The following is an 18,711-nucleotide window of genomic DNA, read 5'->3' on the forward strand; positions in this document are numbered from 1 at the left end:
AGGGAAGCCTTTAGGAAGGGCTGGCGGCGGGGGGGGGGGGGGGGGCACTTGGTACAGGAAAAGCACTCCAAACCTGTGGCTCCATCTCTAAGTGGGGCTGGGAGAGCCCTATGGGTGCTTCCCAACCAAGTGGAAACAAGAAGAGGTGGCCTGGAAAGCCAAATCCCTCAGAAACAGGCAGAAGGGCAGGGGCTTATGCAGATGTGCGTCATCCACAAAGAACCCGGGGAGGAGGGCGGGTTCACAGGCAGCAATAGCCAGAGCTGATGGAATGAGGCAACCTCCCCACCACCTCCATCCGGTTGAGAAAGGGAGGAAACAGGGTCCAGCCATAAGCAGAGAGAGGCAACCCATTTATTTAATCCGTGGCATCAGTCCATCTGTGGCAGAACAGTCCAGGAGCTCATTTGCGCAGCCTGAGTCCCTCTGATTGGTCAGCAGCAAAGGGTGAAGGGAGGAGTGAGCAAAGAACACCCAAATGGCTCCAGGGAGGACGCTCCAGGGCCCCTGCATCTTAAAAGGCCCTGCTGTTTTCTTTTGGGGGGGTGGAGGGAGGCAGCCCTCCAATCCCCCCTGGAAGGCACTGGGGAAAAGTCTTTGGGGGGCCTCGGCAGCATCAGAGCCAACAGTTCAAGGAAGGGGGCAACAAGGTGCAACGCCCCCACGAGGCTGCCACTGTCTCCGAGGCCCAACCGCCTACCACTCTGTTATAATTAAATAATTATATTGTATTAATTAACACAATTTCATCTGTATCCCATCCCATCTCCCCTGGGGGACTCTGGACAGCTCACAACAAAAAACGGCAGCCTTTGATGCCAAAAAGTACATAACAAACAAACCAAATAATTAACATGACACAGGTAAACAAGGAAAACAATAACAACCAGGCTTCCTGTGGCTGCATCCTGCTTGGCCTCAACACATGCATATGCACACATGCCATACACGCTTACGCACAGTCTCTCTGGCTCATAGTCGTTCTGCTGGCGCCTGCCACTGACGCCTCCCAAGGAAAGTGCTGCCGTAAAGCCTCCTGTGCGATGGAGGCCTGCGTCATGCCCCCTGCAGCTGTTCCTGGCAGCCTGTTTGTCAGGACCTTCCCTCCCTTCAGAGTCTTCAGGTGGCCTCCCCCTGGCAGAGTGGGGCTCATTGGTAGCTGCGGTACCGCATCCGGATGAAGTGTTCCCGGACGTCCTGGTCTGTTTTCGTGGCCAGAGGACCCAGCCACAGCACCCTGCCTCCAGCCACATCCTCCTTCAGCCGCCGCTTTGAGAGCACGACCGTCCCTTCTGAGCCGCTGCTCACCTGGGGGCCTGTCAGCAGCACATAGCAGGCGTGGCGGCTCCGCTCAAAGAGGGCCCCTGGGAGCAAAGGGATGAAAGGGATCAGGCTGGTGGCAGGTGAAAGGCAGGGAGGGAGGAAGGGTTGGGGGCACAAGGAGGGGGCCTTACCCTCAAAAACAACTATGGGCTCAGTGACGTTGGTCATCTCCACAAGGACATTGGGGAGGGATGGGTGGAAGAGGTACAGGTGTGGTATCGGCGTCGGCTGCGAGGCATTGCCTAGGGAACCCTGGGAACCAGAGACAGAGCACAGCCAGTCACCTCCAGTAGCTGCCCACCAGAATGAAGGCTTCTGAAGGCCATGGGGAGGGTTTATACCACTGCAAAATGACCACTCGGGAAGCAACCACTCTGCCCCAGTCCCTGTTCAATCGCCTTTCTCTGCTCTGCTCACCAACCCATTGATGTCTTCCGGGTACTGGCCCCAGAAGAGGAAGACGGAAAGATGGTCAGCTGTTCGGATTGTGGCTGCCTGGGGAGGGACTGTCCCTGGCTGCAGCAGCTCCACTTCCCAATCAATTTCCCCTGTCTCGCCCTCCACAATCATCACCTGTGGACAGAGTGTCACAAGTCTGTCAACAGCCTCTGCCCCAAGGGCCCCTCCTCCTCCTCTTTACCCCCAAACTGTGCCCCTCAGCTCTGGCTCTGCGAGGCATCTCTGGATGCAACTTTGTCCTTAAATACAGTTGTAGCCTTGCACCAGGGAAAGCACCACCATTCTTTTCACAAAACACTTGCAAGGCCACTCGCAGTCGGCTGAAGGACCACCTCGGCGGCCTAGAGACCCCAACCCACGTCTCCTTGCCCCCCAGATGGCACCCTGCAAACCTTTTTCTTTATGGGGGAGACTTGGCTTTCGATGATCATGTCAATCTCGTCAAGATCGAAGGACCCAATGACAGGCTCTCTGCAAAAGGAGGGCAAGAAGGTGGTGCCCAAATGAGTTCCGGGGCTTCTTTGCCACAAGGACCCCTTATCCGCATTGTGGATGGAAGGAGCTTTGGGGCACCAATAAGCCCAGGTGGGGACTATGGGCCCCCTCTCTGCTTGCCATGTGTGTCTGCTCAGAGGGCTGAGCCCAACCCAGGTATGGGGACCAAGGCAAGGACTGGGCTTGCTGTTTCCTGACATCAACACACACTGCCTCTTCAGCCACCAGATGGGAGCCAGTCTTACCTCAGGAGGCCAGGGATGTCTATGACCCAGACGGAGCTCAGGTGCTGCCCGTTTATCATCTCCAGCAGAGAGAAACTCCTCGCTAAAAAGTTGGTGCCAGGTTTCTCCTCCATCTTGGTCAGAGAGTGGATCCCTCCCAAGCTAGAGGGAGAGGAGGAAACGCTAGGAAAACGAAGGCTTGACCAGGGTGGGTAGCCTCTTCTCCTTTATTTATTTATTTCCTTCCTTCACTTGTATACCACTTTTCTCATCCCAGGAGGGCCTCAAAGCAGATTCCAACATATTTACAGCAAAATGTAATGCCTCACCTAGATATGAAACCTAACATAAAACATGATAGCCATGTATAAGTATGTGAGGGGAAGTCATAGGGAGGAGGGAGCAAGCTTGTTTTCTGCTGCCATGGAGACTAAGAAGCAATGGAGCGGCTTAAGGAGCTGGGCATGTTTAGCCTGAAGAAGAGAAGGCTGAGAGGAGATATGATAGACATGTATAAATATGTGAGAGGAAGCCACAGGGAGGAGGGAGCAAACTTGTTTTCTGCTTCCTTGGAGTCTCGGATGCAGAACAATGGCTTTAAACTACAAAAAAGGAGATTCCATCTGAACATGAGGAAGAACTTCCTGACTGAGAGCCATTCACCAGTGGAACTCTCTGCCTCAGGAGTGTGGTGGAGGCTCCTTCTTTGGAGGCTTTTAAACTGAGGCTGGATGGCCATCTGTCAGGGGTGTCTTGAATGCAATTTTCCTGCTGGGTTGTTGTAGGTTTTTTCGGGCTATATGGCCATGGTCTAGAGGCATTCTCTCCTGACGTTTCGCCTGCATCTATGGCAAGCATCCTCAGAGGTAGTGAGGTCTGTTGGAACTAGGAAAAAGGGTTTATATATCTGTGGAATGACCAGGGTGAGACAAAGGACTCTTGTCTGCTGGAGCTAGGTGTGAATGTTTCAACTGACCACTACACAAGCATGTGGACAATTTCAACAGAAAGGAGGAAACCATGAAAATGAACAAAATCCGGTTACCAGTATTAAAAAACTCTAAAATTGCAACAGCACAACAACAGAGAGGAAACAAACAAGGACATCTAATCACCTCTCAACAAAAGTTTGCTAGGCACTGTCAAGCCATTATATGCTAATCAAGGTGGTCAGTTGAAACAGCAGACAGGAGTCCTTTGTCTCACCCTGGTCATTCCACAGATATATAAACCCTTTCCCCTAGTTCCAACAGACCTCACTACCTCTGAGGATGCTTGCCATAGATGCAGGCGAAATGTTAGGAGAGAATGCCTCTAGACCATGGCCATATAGCCCAAAAAAATCTACAACAACCCAGTGATTCCGGCAATGAAAGCTTTCGACAAAACAATTTTCCTGCTTCTTGGCAGAATGGGTTTCGCCTGGATGGCCCATGAGGTCTCTTCCAATTCTATGATTCTATGACTCTATAATAATAACATATAACTATCAATTAGATCCTAAAAACACAACTTCTTTGCACTCCCAGAGTTACCTGAGGAGGGCAATCCTGTGGGTGACGTCGTCAATGGCCGCTTCCCAGCGTGAGTCCTCCTTCAGGCTGGTGCTCGGGTAGGCAGGCAGCGGGACGGACAAGCGCCAGACCTGCTGCACGGAGTAGCTGAAGAGGCCTTGCTCTGGGCAAGAGAAAGGGGAAGCTGGGTGAGAGGGGTGAGGAAAAAGGGGGTTTGGGTGCAAGGGGCATCCTTTCCTCCCTCCACACCCACCTGTGTGGAAGAGTAGGTAGGAAGCCCCGCTGGGCATGACCTGCAGGAGGTGGCCCAGGCAGTCTGGCAGTGGCAAGGGGGCCGTGACTCCGATCTGTGTGCCATCCGAACTGGAGTAGAAGGAGCTCCTCAGCTGCACAGGAAATGAAAGACAGAAGAAGAGGGCTGGTGTTTGTGAGGAAGCAGGGTGTGCTGGTGCCCCCTTCTGGCAGGACTCTTCAGGTTTGAACAGAATGACAGTTAGAGAAGTCAGTTGAGCTCTGAGCCTGTTCGAGAATGTCTGTTGAGCTTTGAGTCAGTTTAGTGTGCAGAAGCTAATGTTAGAAGCTAGTAAATTGTTGAGGCTTGTGTTTTCTTTGAACTCTTATTTAGGAGAGCGGTGTGGAGCAGCGTAGTTTGTGAAGAAACAGTTAAAGTTTGTAGATACAAACTCTCCAAACGTTTTGGGATTTTTTAACCCTCAAAATAAACATGCCTGTATCATTAAATATATGAAGTTATAAGTAAACAAACATTGTTGTGGGTTGTTGTAGGTTTTTTCGGGCTATATTCACACCTAGCTCCAGAAGACAAGAGTCCTTTGTCCCACCCTGGTCATTCCACAGATATATAAAGCCCTTTTCCTAGTTCCAACAGACCTCACTACCTCTGAGGATGCTTGCCATAGATGCAGGCGAAATGTCAGGAGAAAATGCCTTTAGAACATGGTCATATAGCCCGAAAAAACCTACAACAACCCAGTGATTTCAGCCATGAAAGCCTTTGACAATACATTAAATATTGGGTTCTTGTGGGTTTTTTCGGACTATAGGGCCACATTCTAGAGGCATTTCTCCTGATGTTTCGCCTGCATCTATGGCAAGCATCCTCAGAGGTAGTGAGGTCTGTTGGAAATAGGACAATGGGTTTATATATCTGTGGAATGGCTGGGGTGGGGCAAGGAGCTCATTAAATATTGTTGTCCTAAAGAAGTCTGCTTGAATCTTTGCCTGCCTAAAGCATCAAATAAACTCAAGGAATACTCCTCTCAGACTCTACTACACCAATGGGTTGCGATCCTAACAGGTTGCAATCCATTCTTAATCCCAATAGGATACGGGCCCAGGCCACCCAGCCTGCAAAGAGTTAATAAAAGAAAAAGAGAAAAATAAATAAATAGAAGTGCTTTGCAGCCAGCCAGCAATTGACTCTTCTGCTGAGTTAAACTGAGATAAAAGAGATACAAAGTGTCAGTTTGCATCGCTTTTTACCAATGTATGTATTTTTATATATGGCACCTAATTGTTGCCGACTTGTATGCCGCCATGAGTTGCCTTTGGACTGATATGGGCGGGATACAAATGTTGTAAATAAATAAATACATAAGTAATTTTTGAGCAGCCTGAGAAGCTGACACAAAACAAAGCAGAGCACACAACTTTATCTCAAAAATAAAGAGAATATAATTCTGAAGGTGTCCCTGGTGGCACAGAGGGTTAAAGCGCTGAGCTGCTGACCGAAAGGTCACAGATTCGAATCTGGGGAGCTTTGTGAGCTCAGTGTTAGTCCCAGCTTTTGCCAACCTAGCAGTTCAAAAACCATGCAAATGTGAGTAGATCAATAGGTACGGCTCTGGCGGGAAGGTAACAGCGCTCCATGCAGTCATGCTGGCCACATGACCCTGGAGGTGTCTATGGACAACACTGGCTCTTCGACTTAGAAATGGAGATGAGTCATACATGACTAGACTTAATGTCAGGGGAAAACCTTTACCTTTACTGTAATTCTGAAGATGGCAAAAGTATTTAAAAAACTATGTTTAAAACTGACAGACAATAACTTTTCAGTTTGGAAAGCAAAGATGCTTCTATATTTAAAAGCAAAGAAACTATCTAAATGTTTAGAACAAAAAACTGAGGGAGAAAATGCTCAAATTGAATGGGAAGAAGTAGATTCTGAAGCTCAAAGCATAACTGCGTTAGAGTTAACAGACAGGCAAATGAGTGTAGTACAGCATTGCACCACAGCTAAGGAAATGATGGAGAAATTAGAAAATCATTTTGGCCCAAGCGGTCTGGCAGTGGCAAGGGGGCTGAGGCCCAGATCTGGGTAGCAGAAGAAGCTCCTCAGCTGAAGAGGAAATGAAAGACAGAGGAAGAGGGCACAGGTGTGTGAGGAAGCAGCGTGCTGGTGCCCGTTTCTGGCAGGACACTTCTCTTGGGGCAGACAAGGCCAGGTTGGCCTGCTTTGGAGCCTCTCCCCCCACAATCCATGGAGAATTCCTGCCCAGCTGCCAAGGTTTGCCACTATGGTAGTCAGTGGTTCACAGGTAAGCAGGAGACTGGCCCATGGGCCTCAGGACGAGCACAGGGCCAAGCCTCACCTGCTGTCCCACTTTGACGAAGACCAAGATGTCTGGCAGGTCATCTTTGTTGACATCGGGGACCTTGTGCGCAGGGCCCAGCACTGTAGCATTGGCTCCAAAGTGGGCTGCTGCCCGCCACAGCGTCTCCCCTGCAGAGGGAGCACAGCAGGAACCCTTTGAGACTCGAGGCCTGGAGGAGTGGCTTTGGTACCATCCCAGTGGCTTGGAGGGGAGTGGCCAGAGCCCTCAGGGCCCGCTACCTGTTTGCAGGTCCAAGGCGGCTAGGAAGTCAGGTTTCCCCAGGAGGAGGCAGGCAGGGCCTCCGCTGTGCTCCCAGGCGCAGTCCAGCAGCAGCAGCTCCTCCCCCATTGGCCGGGCCCAGAGGAGGCTCCCGTTGGTGCCGGAATGTGCTACTAGAAAGGCGCAGGGGGAGGGCAGCCCTGATGGGAGGGAGGGAAAGAGGCATGGAAAAGAAAGAGAGAGGAAGAAGGGTCAGCCACACAGGGTCTACCGCCACCCGCCCCTCCCTCCTTGCTCGTTCCCTCTTCCCTCCCTGGAATCTCTTCCTCACCGGCATCCGAGCAGCGCCTCCCTTTCCCTCCTCCCGCAAGGCTGCTGTTGACGCCACTGCTGCTGTTGATCTCCGCAGCCCGCAAGGCGACCAGGACATCCTTCACCCGGTCCTCATCAGCGTCGGCCAGCGCTAGGAGCGGGAAGGCAGCTGTGGAAGGAAGGCAGGCTAGTTATGTGCATTCAGGCCAAAAGCCATGCCATTTTCAAAACTGTTTCCTTCATTTTGTTACCCGAAAGGGGAGAGGTGTTTTCCATTTCATTTAGCAGAGGTTCGGCCCATTGGCTACAATGGCAAACTTTAAAGCAGTGGTACTCAACCCGTGGGTCCCTAGATGTTTTGGCCTTCAACTTCCAGAAATCTTAACAGCTGCTAAACTAGCTGGGATTTCTGGGAGTTGTAGGCCAAAACACCTGGACACCCACAGGTTGAGAACCACTGCTTTAAAGGCCCAATCCTCAGAATGAAAATTACCTCAGTTGTAGACCCCATTTACAACTGTAGGCCTGACAAGTTTCAAAACAATTCACCAACCTACTGATTTTTTAAGAATTATTTTAAGTTTTAAATGTAACATTTTTTAAAAACTATGACAAACTACAAGAGGGTTATGGGAATTGTAGTCACCAGTTGTGTCTACTCTCAGCCAACCAGAGCATGGACACCACCAGGCTTTTTATTGGCTGCAAAACGCAGAGATAAAAACTTCAACTCCCATCATGCTCCAAGAGGAACTTCCAATGGCCACCCAAGCTAGTGCCACTGGGAAAGCCAGTTCTAAGGACCCTCGTTTGTAAAGAGGAAAAACTGGAGGCGATTTCTTTTGCTGAGGACCGGGCCATGGCACAGCTAGTTAGTAGCCAGCTGCATTAAATCACTACTGATCAAAACTTCATGAGTCTGAAGCCAGAGTGAGCTCCAAAACATTAATAGTCTAGCTTGCTGTCAACCTATGCAGCTTGGAAGACAGCTGCACCTGTCAAGTAGGAAATTTAGTACCACTTTATGCAGGGAGGCTAATTTAACTAATTTATGACATCATAAAACCTTCCAGAAGCGTGCAGAAGAATGAGGAAGTACTCCATCAAAGGAACTGGTGTCACAAGTCGAAGGTGAAGCAGCAGCTCCTCCTGCGGCCGGAATTGAGCATACCCTCATGAAGCTGGAATGTTAAATTCCAGCATATATATGTTGTATGTCTAAATGGCATTGAATGTTTGCCATGTATATGTGCATTGTGCTGAGTCTCCTGCGGGGTGGAAAGGGCAGAATATGAATATCTATATAAATAAAAATGTAATGTTAGTTCGTGCTACCATCAGAACTCAAAAACCACTGGGGCAATTGACACCAAATTTGGACACAAGACCAATTTATGTCCTCCACTCAAAAAAATTGATTTTGTCATTTGGGAATTGTCGTTGCTGGGATTTATGGTTCACCTACAATCAAAGAGCATTCTGAACTCCACCAATGATGGAATTGAACCAAACATGGCATACAGGACTTCCATGACCAACAGAACACACTGGAAGGGTTTGGTGGGCATTGACCTTGAGTTTGGGAGTTGTAGTTCACCTACATCCAGAGAGCACTGTGGACTCAAACAATGATGGATCTGGACCAAACTTGACACAAAAATTGCATATGCCTAAATATGAACACCGAAGGAGTTTGGAGGAAAGAGACCTTGACATCTGGGATTTGTAGTTACTGGGATTTATAGTTCACTACAATTAAAGAGCATTCTGACACCCACAAACGACAGAAATGGGGCAAACTTCCCACACAGAACCCCCATGACCAACAGAAAATACTTAAGGCCATCCAGTCCAACTCCCTTCACCAGGGCAAGAAAATGTAATCAGAGCCCTCCTGACAAAGAGCCATCCAGTCATAAATATAGGTAGATAGATATGATTCTCTCTCACACACACAGATATAGTATCACAGATTTGAAAGAGACCCTTAAAGAAGGACTATGATATGTTGCATATTCCAGAGTAGGCAAACCAGACACTCTCCACATCAACACTGACAAAGAGACAACAAGAAATACTGTTTACTCACAAGCATAAAGGAATTACATATATTAGAAACCAACACTTTCTCATTACTTTATTTTCCAGATCACCAGACTGGGCCACAGCAACGCCTGGCAGGGGACAGCTAGTTGTAAATAAATCTATATAAATAAATAAATATGTAATGTTTGTTTGTGGGATTAACATAACTCAAAAACCACTGGATGAATTGATACCAAATTTGTGTTGTTGGTCTTGGCCTCATGTAAGCCGCCTCGAGTCCCCTTGGGGAGATGGTGGCGGGGTATAAGATTATTATTATTATTCGGGCCCAACTCTTAGGCAAGCAGACGGGAGGGTGGGTTGCCATGGCTTCTCTCTTCCCCGGTCCCTCCCTCCCTTCCGTTCCCCTTCCTCACCCACCGGCCCGTTCGTAGCTTCGGCTCCAGGCGTGCTGCTGCCGGGGCCGGACGGGGCAGGGGATGACGAAGGAGAAGGCGAAGACGGCGGCCAGGCAGAGCGAGAGCGCCAGGAAGAAGGCCCCCGCCCGCCACCGCGACAGCCGCTCCTCGCGCTTCCTCCGCGGCGAGCCCAGGCCGGGCGCCACCCCCGCGCAGTTGCTCTCCGCCCCCGACGCCGACGCCTCTTCGCGCTTCAACGGCCGGGCCTCCGTCTCCGCGGAGCCTCCTCCTCCTCCTCCGCCCTCCATCGCGGCTCCTGCGGGGAAAGAGAAGGAGACACAAACACAACACAGAAAGAGAGAGAGACCGGAAGCCGAGTCGGCTAGCAGGGCTCCAGAGCGCATGCGCAGCCAAGTGAGGCTACACTCCCCCCGATGGAAACAGCGCGCGCCGGAAGCTTGGTTGCTTCTGCAAAAGGCTGCTGGTTGACGTCACGCGTACGCGCCGGAAGCTAGCTTCTGATGGCCATGGCGCGGGTCAGGGAGGCGCGGCTGCTTCTGCGGAGGCTGCTGGCGGCTCCGCGCGGTGGGAGAAGGAGCCCCTCCGCCCTCGCCGCCCCTCCCCACTGGCGCCCGCCGCCCCAACCCGGCCTCTCTCTTCGCCCGCGGAGTCCAGCCTGGGTCTCGGCGCGCGGCTGCAGCACCACCAGCGGGGGCAGAGCGGCCCAGAGCCTGGACAAGGAGGAGAAGGAGGAAGAGGAGGGGGAGGAGGAGCAGCCCCTGCGCCGGTTGCACAGCCATCCCCAGAGCCTCCCAGGTGGGCTTCCTCCCGCCAGGCCTGTAGCGAGGGGGTGGTTTTAGGGGTTCAACCTCCCCCCCGAAATGTTTCAGATTTTTTTAAAAAACTGAATTTTAACTGGTTAACCAAATCCCCATGCTAAGTCTATGAGATGCAAAAAATCAAGAGTCCCTCCAGAACTGCAACCACTATCTCAAGCAAATATTGACAATTTATTCACACTGTCGTTACTTGCAGTAAGAGCCGATGTAGTGAAGCAACCAAGCAACTCATTAAGGAGGCCAGACTTGGTGGAGGTGGTTGACAGGGGTGGAGCTGCAGGCTATTGAAGGCTGCTCTGCCCCTGCTGTGCTCTTTGCTTCAGCGTGAGCTAAGAGGCAGGTTTCAACCCCCCCCCCCGCCAAAATTTTCAACCCTCCCCGAAATTTTCAACCTCCTCCCCCCCAAATTGTCAACCCTCCCCAAAAAATTTTTCTGGCTACAGCCCTGCCTCCTGCCCCAGATCCTGGCCCCATCCCTTTCCCCCCGGAGGCCTCTGACCTTCGCTCCCTTCCCCGCAGGCTCCAGCTCCAGGCACGAGTTCCAGGCCGAGACCCGGAAGCTGCTGGACATCGTGGCCCGGTCCCTCTACTCCGAGAAGGAGGTGGGTGCGGACGCCAGCCCTGGGGGACGTCATCACGTTATCATTCATTAATTTACAGTAATACAGAATTCTCTTTTAACTCTTGTGTATTTTCCCGTTTTCAATTGAATGGTATTGGTAGCTTTGAGTTGCGTTGGTAGAGTGTTACTTATTTTTCCTATCAAAAGCATTGCACAAATTAGTATAAAACTGATAAAAATAGAAGGCACGCAGGCGGCTAAATATCTTTTGACCAAAAACGAACAACAGCAATAGCATTGTCTGTAGCCTCCCACAATTATTCCTCTATACATGCGGCAGGGCATAGTGGACAAGCATACAGATGCGGAGTTGTCTGTCCTGCACCACAGTCACATAAGGTGTGGGATTCTTTTAGGTAGTGCCATTTGCCAGGTTGTCATTTGATCTGCCCACTCCACTTCTGAGTCTGTTCAGGGACTTCCAAGTTGCCCATAATAATAATAATAATAATAATAATAATAATAACTTTATTTGTACCCCACTACCATCTCCCCAAGGGACTCAGTGCGGCTTACATGAGGCCGAGCCCACAACACAACAATACAAGCAATAACAACAACAATACATGCAATTAAAATAAATCACATAGACATTAACATGAGCATTGACAATAATACAACACACTTTTAAAATCTATGGCTAGGCCAAATCTAATTAAAAAATTAAAATGATGCTGCACATGGTCAAGATAAGGAGGTGGGGCGTTAGTGGAAACATATGAGCAGACCTAAATCAATATAAAGTGCTTTAGAGGACAAAGTGCTGAGAGTTCATTATTCTGGGAAGGCACAGTGGAACAACCACGTTTTCAAACTCCTCCTAAAGACTTCCAGAGTTGGGGCCTGCCTGATGTCCTTAGGAAGTGAGTTCCTGTTTTGCCCCTGGAGGAAGACCCTTGTGGGGGGCCATCCAGTTGGAATTTCCTGGTTTAGCTGCCCAAAGGGATACCCTTGTTGTTGCTGGGGGAATGCCAAGAGGAGTGGTAGTTCTCATAAAGCTTTTCCTTGATTTGCTTCTACTGGGAGGAGACTGGTAGCCATACAGTGGGTGGCTTTCACAGTATTCAACCTTATTTCTCTCACAGTTAGCAGCAACTTCCCGTCGCACATGAGGGGGACGGGGGACGGGACAATGTCAGCTAGCTTGTAGATGTTATCAACCGGTGTAGGTTTAAGACATCCTGTGATTATTCTGCATGTTTCATTCCATGCTATGTTCACCTGCTTTGCATTGACAGACCTATGCCAAACAGGGCAGGAATACTCAGCAGTTGAGTAAAACAAGGGCTGATGTTCTTACTAATTTTGGGTCTGCATTGCATAGCTCCACTCTTTTATGGTGCTGTAGTGTCTAGTAATAATGATAATAACAATATTATAACATATTAAATTGTTACCCAAGATGGTACATCAGAGTCAAAACATAATGTATGTACAACAAAATATCTAGATACAGCTTCACCATTAAGCATCCTGGGACTCCCTCACAAGCCAAGTCTTGTCCCTCAGGTCTTCATCCGGGAGCTGATCTCCAATGGCAGTGATGCTCTGGAAAAGCTGCGCCACCAGCTTCTCTCTGAAGGGAAAGTCTTGCCAGAGCTGGAGATTCACCTGGAAACGGACCCCCAGGAGGGAACACTCACCGTCCAGGTGCAGAAGGAGCTGCAAGGGCCCTCCTTCCCTCCCTCGGGGCCCTTCAGCAACAAGGGTTGTAGAGGGCCCATTCCCCTCCTGGACAATGAGCAAGGGGTGCTAGGATCCATTGGGCCCCTTGGTCTCACTCTGTTCTTTTGCAGGACACCGGGATTGGGATGACACGGGAAGAGCTGCTCTCCCACCTGGGGACAATTGCGCGGTCTGGCTCCAAGGTGAAGGCGGGGGGAGTGCTGGAAGTGGCTTAATCTGCTGCTGTGGGGGTGGGACCTCCCTGAACCACTGCTGTGCAGCTGGGCAAAGGCAGCCTTGGCAGAGTGTTTCCAGCCAGCTGCCAGTTTTATTTTCAAATTCTCCGATTCATCTTCTTGAACATCTCTGATGGAAATACACACCCAACACGGAAGGGGCGGCAGAGTGGCTGAACTGAAGGCACTTTCCCTCCCCAGGCCTTTCTGGACCTGATGGAGAACCAGGCAGAGGTCGGCAGCAGAATCATTGGCCAGTTTGGAGTGGGCTTCTACTCTGCCTTCATGGTGGCTGACCGGGTGGAAGTTTTTTCGCAGCCAGCCAAGCCAGGCCTTCCTGGCTACTGCTGGTGTTCAGATGGGTAAAATGGGGCTTTGTGGAGCAAGGGTGCACTTGGGGGCCACAGGGAAGGGGATGGTGGAAAGGGGGCATGTGCTGCTGATCCTGGGCTGCTGTCCCTGCGCTTGAAGGAGCCAAAGCTGGGACTGAACCTTTTCCTTGGAAACTTCAGTAAAGTTTTTACTGCATGCACAGACTGGAAAAGAAAAACACTGTAGTAATAATAATAATAATAATAATAATAATAATAATAATACGGCCAGCAGAGTGTCTGCTGTGGACTCATCTTGTATTTCAAATAATAATAATAATAATAATAATAATAATAATATATTTATTTCTTTATTATCTGCCTTTTGTTGTGACTCCAGTTGGGGTGCAATGGCTAATACAGAGAGATAAAACAAAAATACACATATATACACAGGTAAAATAAAGATTGAATTTCACCAGTAAATATAGGTTAAAGTTCACAGATATGATAAGACTGATAGAGACCAGATTCTTCAGGCTGTGGTGGCTCTGCGGACTTTGTGGCCACTGCTTGGATCTGATCACAGGGGAGAGGGTTCATCCTCAGGACTTCTTCTCAGTGTATAGTTCTTGGAAATGGAACTTGCATTTCTGATTCTAGTTCTGGCACCTTCGAGATCACCGAAGCCTCCGGAGTCCAAGGTGGGACGAAAATCATTCTCCACCTCAAAGAGGATTGCAAGGAATTTGCCAGTGAGGAGCGTGTCAAGGGTGAGAGTCCGGGCTCCTTCTGAACATTGTGCTGCTGCTATGGGCCACAGAGAAAGGGGCCTGGGAAGCCTCAGGATCCTGTTGCCCAGGATCCAGGCCTGTCTCCCTCTCAGGCAGCCCTTCTGGGCAAGGAGCTCTCTCGTTCCATCTATCACAGAATCCTACAGGCTCAAGGGTGGTCAGTGTGGGGAATCTCTTGAGTGAGGTGGGCCTTCAGAGCCATCTTTTGCTTTCCACAGAGATCATCACAAAATACAGCAACTTTGTCAGTTTCCCCATCTACCTCAATGGGCGACGCATCAACACCTTGCAGGTAAAGAGGGGATGGGATAGTAGCCTAAAGGAGAAGATGGCAGAACTTGTTTCCCTTGCAATTCTGAAGGTCCGTGTCCAAGTGCAGGGAGGTGGGATAGGGGTGAATTCTGGGGCTGAGCTGACTGTCCTTTTGTGGAAACCCTCCTAGCTGCCTTTGGGTCTCTGAGATCTTGCCTCCCCTCCCCCAGGCCCTGTGGACAATGGATCCCAAGGACATTGGGGACTGGCAGCACAAGGAGTTTTACCGCTTCATTGCCCAGGCGCATGATGAGCCGCGCTACATCCTCCACTACAAGACTGATGCTCCCCTCAATATCCGCAGTCTCTTCTATGTCCCCCAGATGGTGAGCCACCTGGGCAGGGTGCCGAGGGACAGACAGCAGAGGGACAGACAGATGGGAGAAGAAGGGGGATGGGGAGGCTGACCAGACCGGGAGAGGAGGGGATTGGGCCCTTCTAAGCAGAGCCCCTCCTTGCCTCCCCTTCCCCTCCACTGGTCCCTCTTTCCATCATTTCCCTGCTTTTCTTCATGCTGCACCTTCAGAAACCCTCCATGTTTGACGTCAGCCGGGAGATGGGCTCCAGTGTGGCCCTCTACAGCCGCAAGGTCCTGATCCTGACAAAAGCCACAGACATCTTGCCCAAGTGGTTGCGCTTTCTAAAAGGTAGCCAGAGGCCTTTTGGTGGAAGAAAGGGTCTCCTCCTTTCAACCACAGTTACCTCACACCTTGCCTCCCTTCTGCCACAGGTGTTGTGGACAGTGAGGACATCCCACTCAACCTCAGCCGGGAGCTGCTTCAGGAGAGCGCCCTCATCAGGTCAGGAGGGCACTTGGATCTGGGTTCAGGGAGGTGGGGAGAGAGCAACTTTTGGCCCTTCCTGGTGTCAAGGTTTCACTTGGTCTGGTCATGCCATAGTATGGGGTTGTCTGGTGCTCACCTCTCGCTCACCATTGGACCTGGAGCCTCAAGGGACGAGATCCATCGAAGTCCCAGTGGCATGTTCCTGGGAGGACTAAGTAGCCACTTCTTCCAGACTCCACATCCAAGCAAGGCCCCTTGCCCCTTCCCCTCATGGGCTGGGTCTCATTGCTGGGCCTCCTTCTCCTCCACACAGGAAGCTGCGGGATGTCCTGCAGCAGCGACTGATCAGGTTCTTCGTGGAGCAGAGCAAGAGGGACCCTGAAAAGTATGCCAAGTTCTTTGAGGACTATGGACTGTTCATGCGGGAGGGAATTGTCACCACTGCCGAGCAGGAGGTCAAGGTGCGCCCAGCAGGAGGCCCAGGCAGGCAGCCCCATCCGTCCTGTGGGATTGAACCTGGGGGAGAGGGAGGGAGGTGTCCAGGCAACTGCATGGTGGGCCCGACTTCTCCTGCTGAGGGAACTTTGGCCCTTTGCAGGAGGACATCGCAAAGCTGCTGCGCTATGAGTCCTCATCGCTCCCTGCTGGGCAGCTGACCAGCCTTCCAGAGTATGCCACTCGCATGGCTCCCGGCAGTAGGAACATCTATTACCTGTGTGCCCCCAGCCGCCACCTGGCTGAACGCTCCCCCTACTACGAAGCCATGAAGAAGAAGGCGGCTGAGGTGAAGTGGGCAAAGGGTGCAGGCTCTAGCTGGGGAGGCTCCTGATCTGGAAGTGGACTCTTAGCTGAGCGTCGCCCAGATGCTTAGGGCTCTACCAAGGACTCCCAGGGGGAGGCTGCATTTGGGTGACCCAAGGGAGGAGTGCTCCCTGATGTGACAGTTAGGGAATGAGACACCTCTGCTTTCCCACCTCCAGGTCCTTTTCTGCTATGAACAGTTTGACGAATTGACTCTCTTGCACCTGCGAGAGTTTGACAAGAAGAAACTTATGTCAGTGGAGACTGACATTGTGGTCGATCACTACAAGGAGGAGGCATTTGAGGAGAAGCAGCCAGGTGGGTGTCTCAGAGGCTTGGGAACTAGCTGCTGTGACTTGTCGTGATGCCACCCTCTTGGAGAAGGGTATGGAGCCAGGGCTCCTAGGCTACCTCTCCCACCTCTCCTAACTTCTCTTGTGCCTCCCACTGCAGCGGAAGAAGGCCTGAGCCCCCAGGACACAGAAGAGCTCCTGGCGTGGATGAGGAATGTACTGGGCACACGAGTCAGCGCCATCAAGGTGAGGGAAAGCCCCAAGGGATACTCTCCCTGGCTGCCTTCCTGGCTGTTTGCAAGAGATGCACATCTGCCTCAAGGGTCCTGCTGGGGAGCCCCCTGTGCCTTGTCTTGCTTACTGACTTCCTTTTCTGTTCTGGTCCCCCTGCCTCCCAGGGCAGCCTCTTCCCAGAGACAACTGCCTCTCTGACCTGCCTTTGCCTTTCCCATATCCACCTCAGAGAACATGGGCACTTGTGGCCTTGCCTCCTGGTGGTGGTGTGGCTTCTCTTTGGGAGGAGGAGGAAGGCAAAGGGGCTTGTTGGTTGGGGCAGAATAGGGAGGAGGCAACCTCCTTTGGACACAGCTCGGCTTCCCTTCCCTTCTGTGTGCAGGTGACCCCGCGGCTGGACACGCACCCAGCCATGATTACGGTGCTGGAGATGGGTGCTGCCCGGCACTTTCTACGCATGCAGCAGCTGGCCAAGAACAGTGAGGAGCGAGCCCAGATCCTGCAGCCCACGTTGGAAATCAATGCGGGGTAAGTATGGAGGGGTAGATGCTGCTGGTGGGGGGGGGGGCAGTGGAACATGGCGCAAGGCCTCACCCTCCCCTTTCCCTCCCTCCATCTCAGGCACATTCTGATCCAGAAGCTCAGCCATCTGCGGGACTCCCAACCAGACCTGGCCCAGATGCTGCTTGAGCAGGTGAGCCCAAACTGCTGTGGGGAGGGATATGGGGCTCTGGAAGGAGGTCCCTTTGGGGTCAGGAGTAGCAGCTGCTTCCCTTGGTTTGTGGGGCTCCCAGATTCAGTCCGCAATCACACCTCCACTGCCCCTGAGGACTGCCCTTGGGCTTCTCTTTGCAGAGAGAGATTGGTCATACATTATAGCTCAGGCATTGGCATACTTCGGTCCTCCAGGTGTTTTAGACTTCAATTCCCACTGTTAGGAATTGTGGGAGTTGAAGTCCAAAGCACCTGGAGGGCCCAAGTTTGTCCATGTTTGTTATAGCCATTCACTGAGTTAAAATCTGACTTACAAATGTTAAGAGCAGGACCAAGACAACAAGAAGTGAGAAAAATCAGAAGAGGCATCTCCCCTTCAGAAGGAAGCGAAATCCACTCCTGAAAGAGTTATTATCTCGGTCTCCAATTAAGTTTTATTCCCAATCCTTGTTTCCACAACAAGTTACATTTTCCAAAATCCAGTTCTCACAGGGACAGAAAGTGAGGAGAAATCTTCCGAACGGGGGCACAGACAGCCATTCCCTATACCTTGCAAATTTGGATGGAGTTATACTTGAAAACTGTCCATTCCGACTTACATACAAATTCAAGTTTAAGAACAAATCTAGGTAAAGGTTCCCCTGACTAAGTCCATCTGTGTCCAACTCTGGGGGTTGGTGCTCATCTCAATTTCTAAGCCGAAGAGCCGGCATTGTCCCTAGACACTTCCAAGTTATGTGGCCGGTATGACTGCATGGAGCACCCTTACCTTCCCACCTATTGATCTACTCACATTTGCATATTTTCAAATGACTAGGTTGGCAGAAGCTAGGGCTAACAGTAGGAGCTCACCCCGCTCCCTCAATTTGAACCGGCGACCTTTCGGTCTGTCACCAAGTTCAGCAGCTCAGCGGTTTAATCCGTTGCGCCACCAGGGGCTCTGGTAAACTTACAGAACTGATATTGTATTGTCGAAGGCTTTCATGGCTGGAATCACTAGGTTCTTGTGGGTTTTTTCGGGCTATAGAGCCATGTTCTAGAGGCATTTCTCCTGACGTTTCGCCTGCATCTATGGCACGCATCCTCAGAGGTAGTGAGGTCTCCTCACTACCTCAGAGGATGCTTGCCATAGATGCAGGCGAAACGTCAGGAGAAATGCCTCTAGAACATGGCTCTATAGCCCGAAAAAACCCACAAGAACCTAGAACTGATATTGTTTGTCTTTTGGGGATTACCTGTATTCTTCCTCTCTGGCCCAGATCTACGACAATGCCATGATCGCGGCTGGTCTGAGTGACGACCCACGGCCTATGGTCAGCAGGCTGAACCAACTCCTGGCCAGAGCCCTGGAGAAGCACTGAGGCCCCCAAGAAGGAACCGTGCCTTGCAGAAGGACTGCCTGTCCAGAGAGAGAGAGAGAAAGAAGCCCTGCTCTATTTAATTCCCTTTCCTTGCCTTCAATAAAGACCCTCCCACTTCTGTGTCTACCACTTCTGT

General features: G+C 51.0%; 2 protein-coding genes across 3 annotated transcripts; one reads left to right on the forward strand and one right to left on the reverse strand.

The window, feature by feature from the left end:
- Positions 1 to 340: 340 nt before the first annotated feature.
- On the reverse strand, positions 341 to 10,029 carry LOC132782039 (protein FAM234A). Of its 2 annotated transcripts, XM_060786682.2 has the most exons (11): positions 9,631 to 10,028; positions 7,184 to 7,333; positions 6,873 to 7,052; positions 6,631 to 6,761; positions 4,269 to 4,401; positions 4,037 to 4,178; positions 2,523 to 2,663; positions 2,175 to 2,253; positions 1,741 to 1,896; positions 1,455 to 1,575; positions 341 to 1,364 (listed from the first exon to the last, which is right to left on the reverse strand). In XM_060786682.2, the coding sequence occupies exons 1-11, from the start codon at positions 10,010 to 10,012 to the stop codon at positions 1,150 to 1,152; spliced, it is 1,830 nt and encodes a 609-aa protein (XP_060642665.2). In that variant the 5' UTR covers positions 10,013 to 10,028; the 3' UTR covers positions 341 to 1,149. The 2 variants fall into 2 exon arrangements, with proteins under 2 accessions (XP_060642665.2, XP_067317955.1); XM_067461854.1 differs by lacking the exon at positions 1,741 to 1,896 and having other exon boundaries at positions 9,631 to 10,029.
- A 74-nt stretch (positions 10,030 to 10,103) lies between these two features.
- On the forward strand, positions 10,104 to 18,701 carry LOC132781555 (heat shock protein 75 kDa, mitochondrial). The gene is made up of 17 exons (XM_060785813.2): positions 10,104 to 10,424; positions 10,967 to 11,049; positions 12,579 to 12,719; positions 12,866 to 12,937; positions 13,172 to 13,332; positions 13,945 to 14,054; positions 14,294 to 14,367; positions 14,558 to 14,713; positions 14,914 to 15,034; positions 15,118 to 15,187; positions 15,486 to 15,633; positions 15,771 to 15,956; positions 16,153 to 16,291; positions 16,427 to 16,512; positions 16,883 to 17,028; positions 17,122 to 17,194; positions 18,474 to 18,701. The coding sequence occupies exons 1-17, from the start codon at positions 10,130 to 10,132 to the stop codon at positions 18,573 to 18,575; spliced, it is 2,163 nt and encodes a 720-aa protein (XP_060641796.2). The 5' UTR covers positions 10,104 to 10,129; the 3' UTR covers positions 18,576 to 18,701.
- The last annotated feature ends 10 nt before the right edge of the window (positions 18,702 to 18,711 follow it).

The sequence above is a fragment of the Anolis sagrei genome, chromosome Y (assembly GCF_037176765.1).
Source record: "Anolis sagrei isolate rAnoSag1 chromosome Y, rAnoSag1.mat, whole genome shotgun sequence".
Lineage (NCBI taxonomy): Eukaryota > Metazoa > Chordata > Lepidosauria > Squamata > Dactyloidae > Anolis > Anolis sagrei.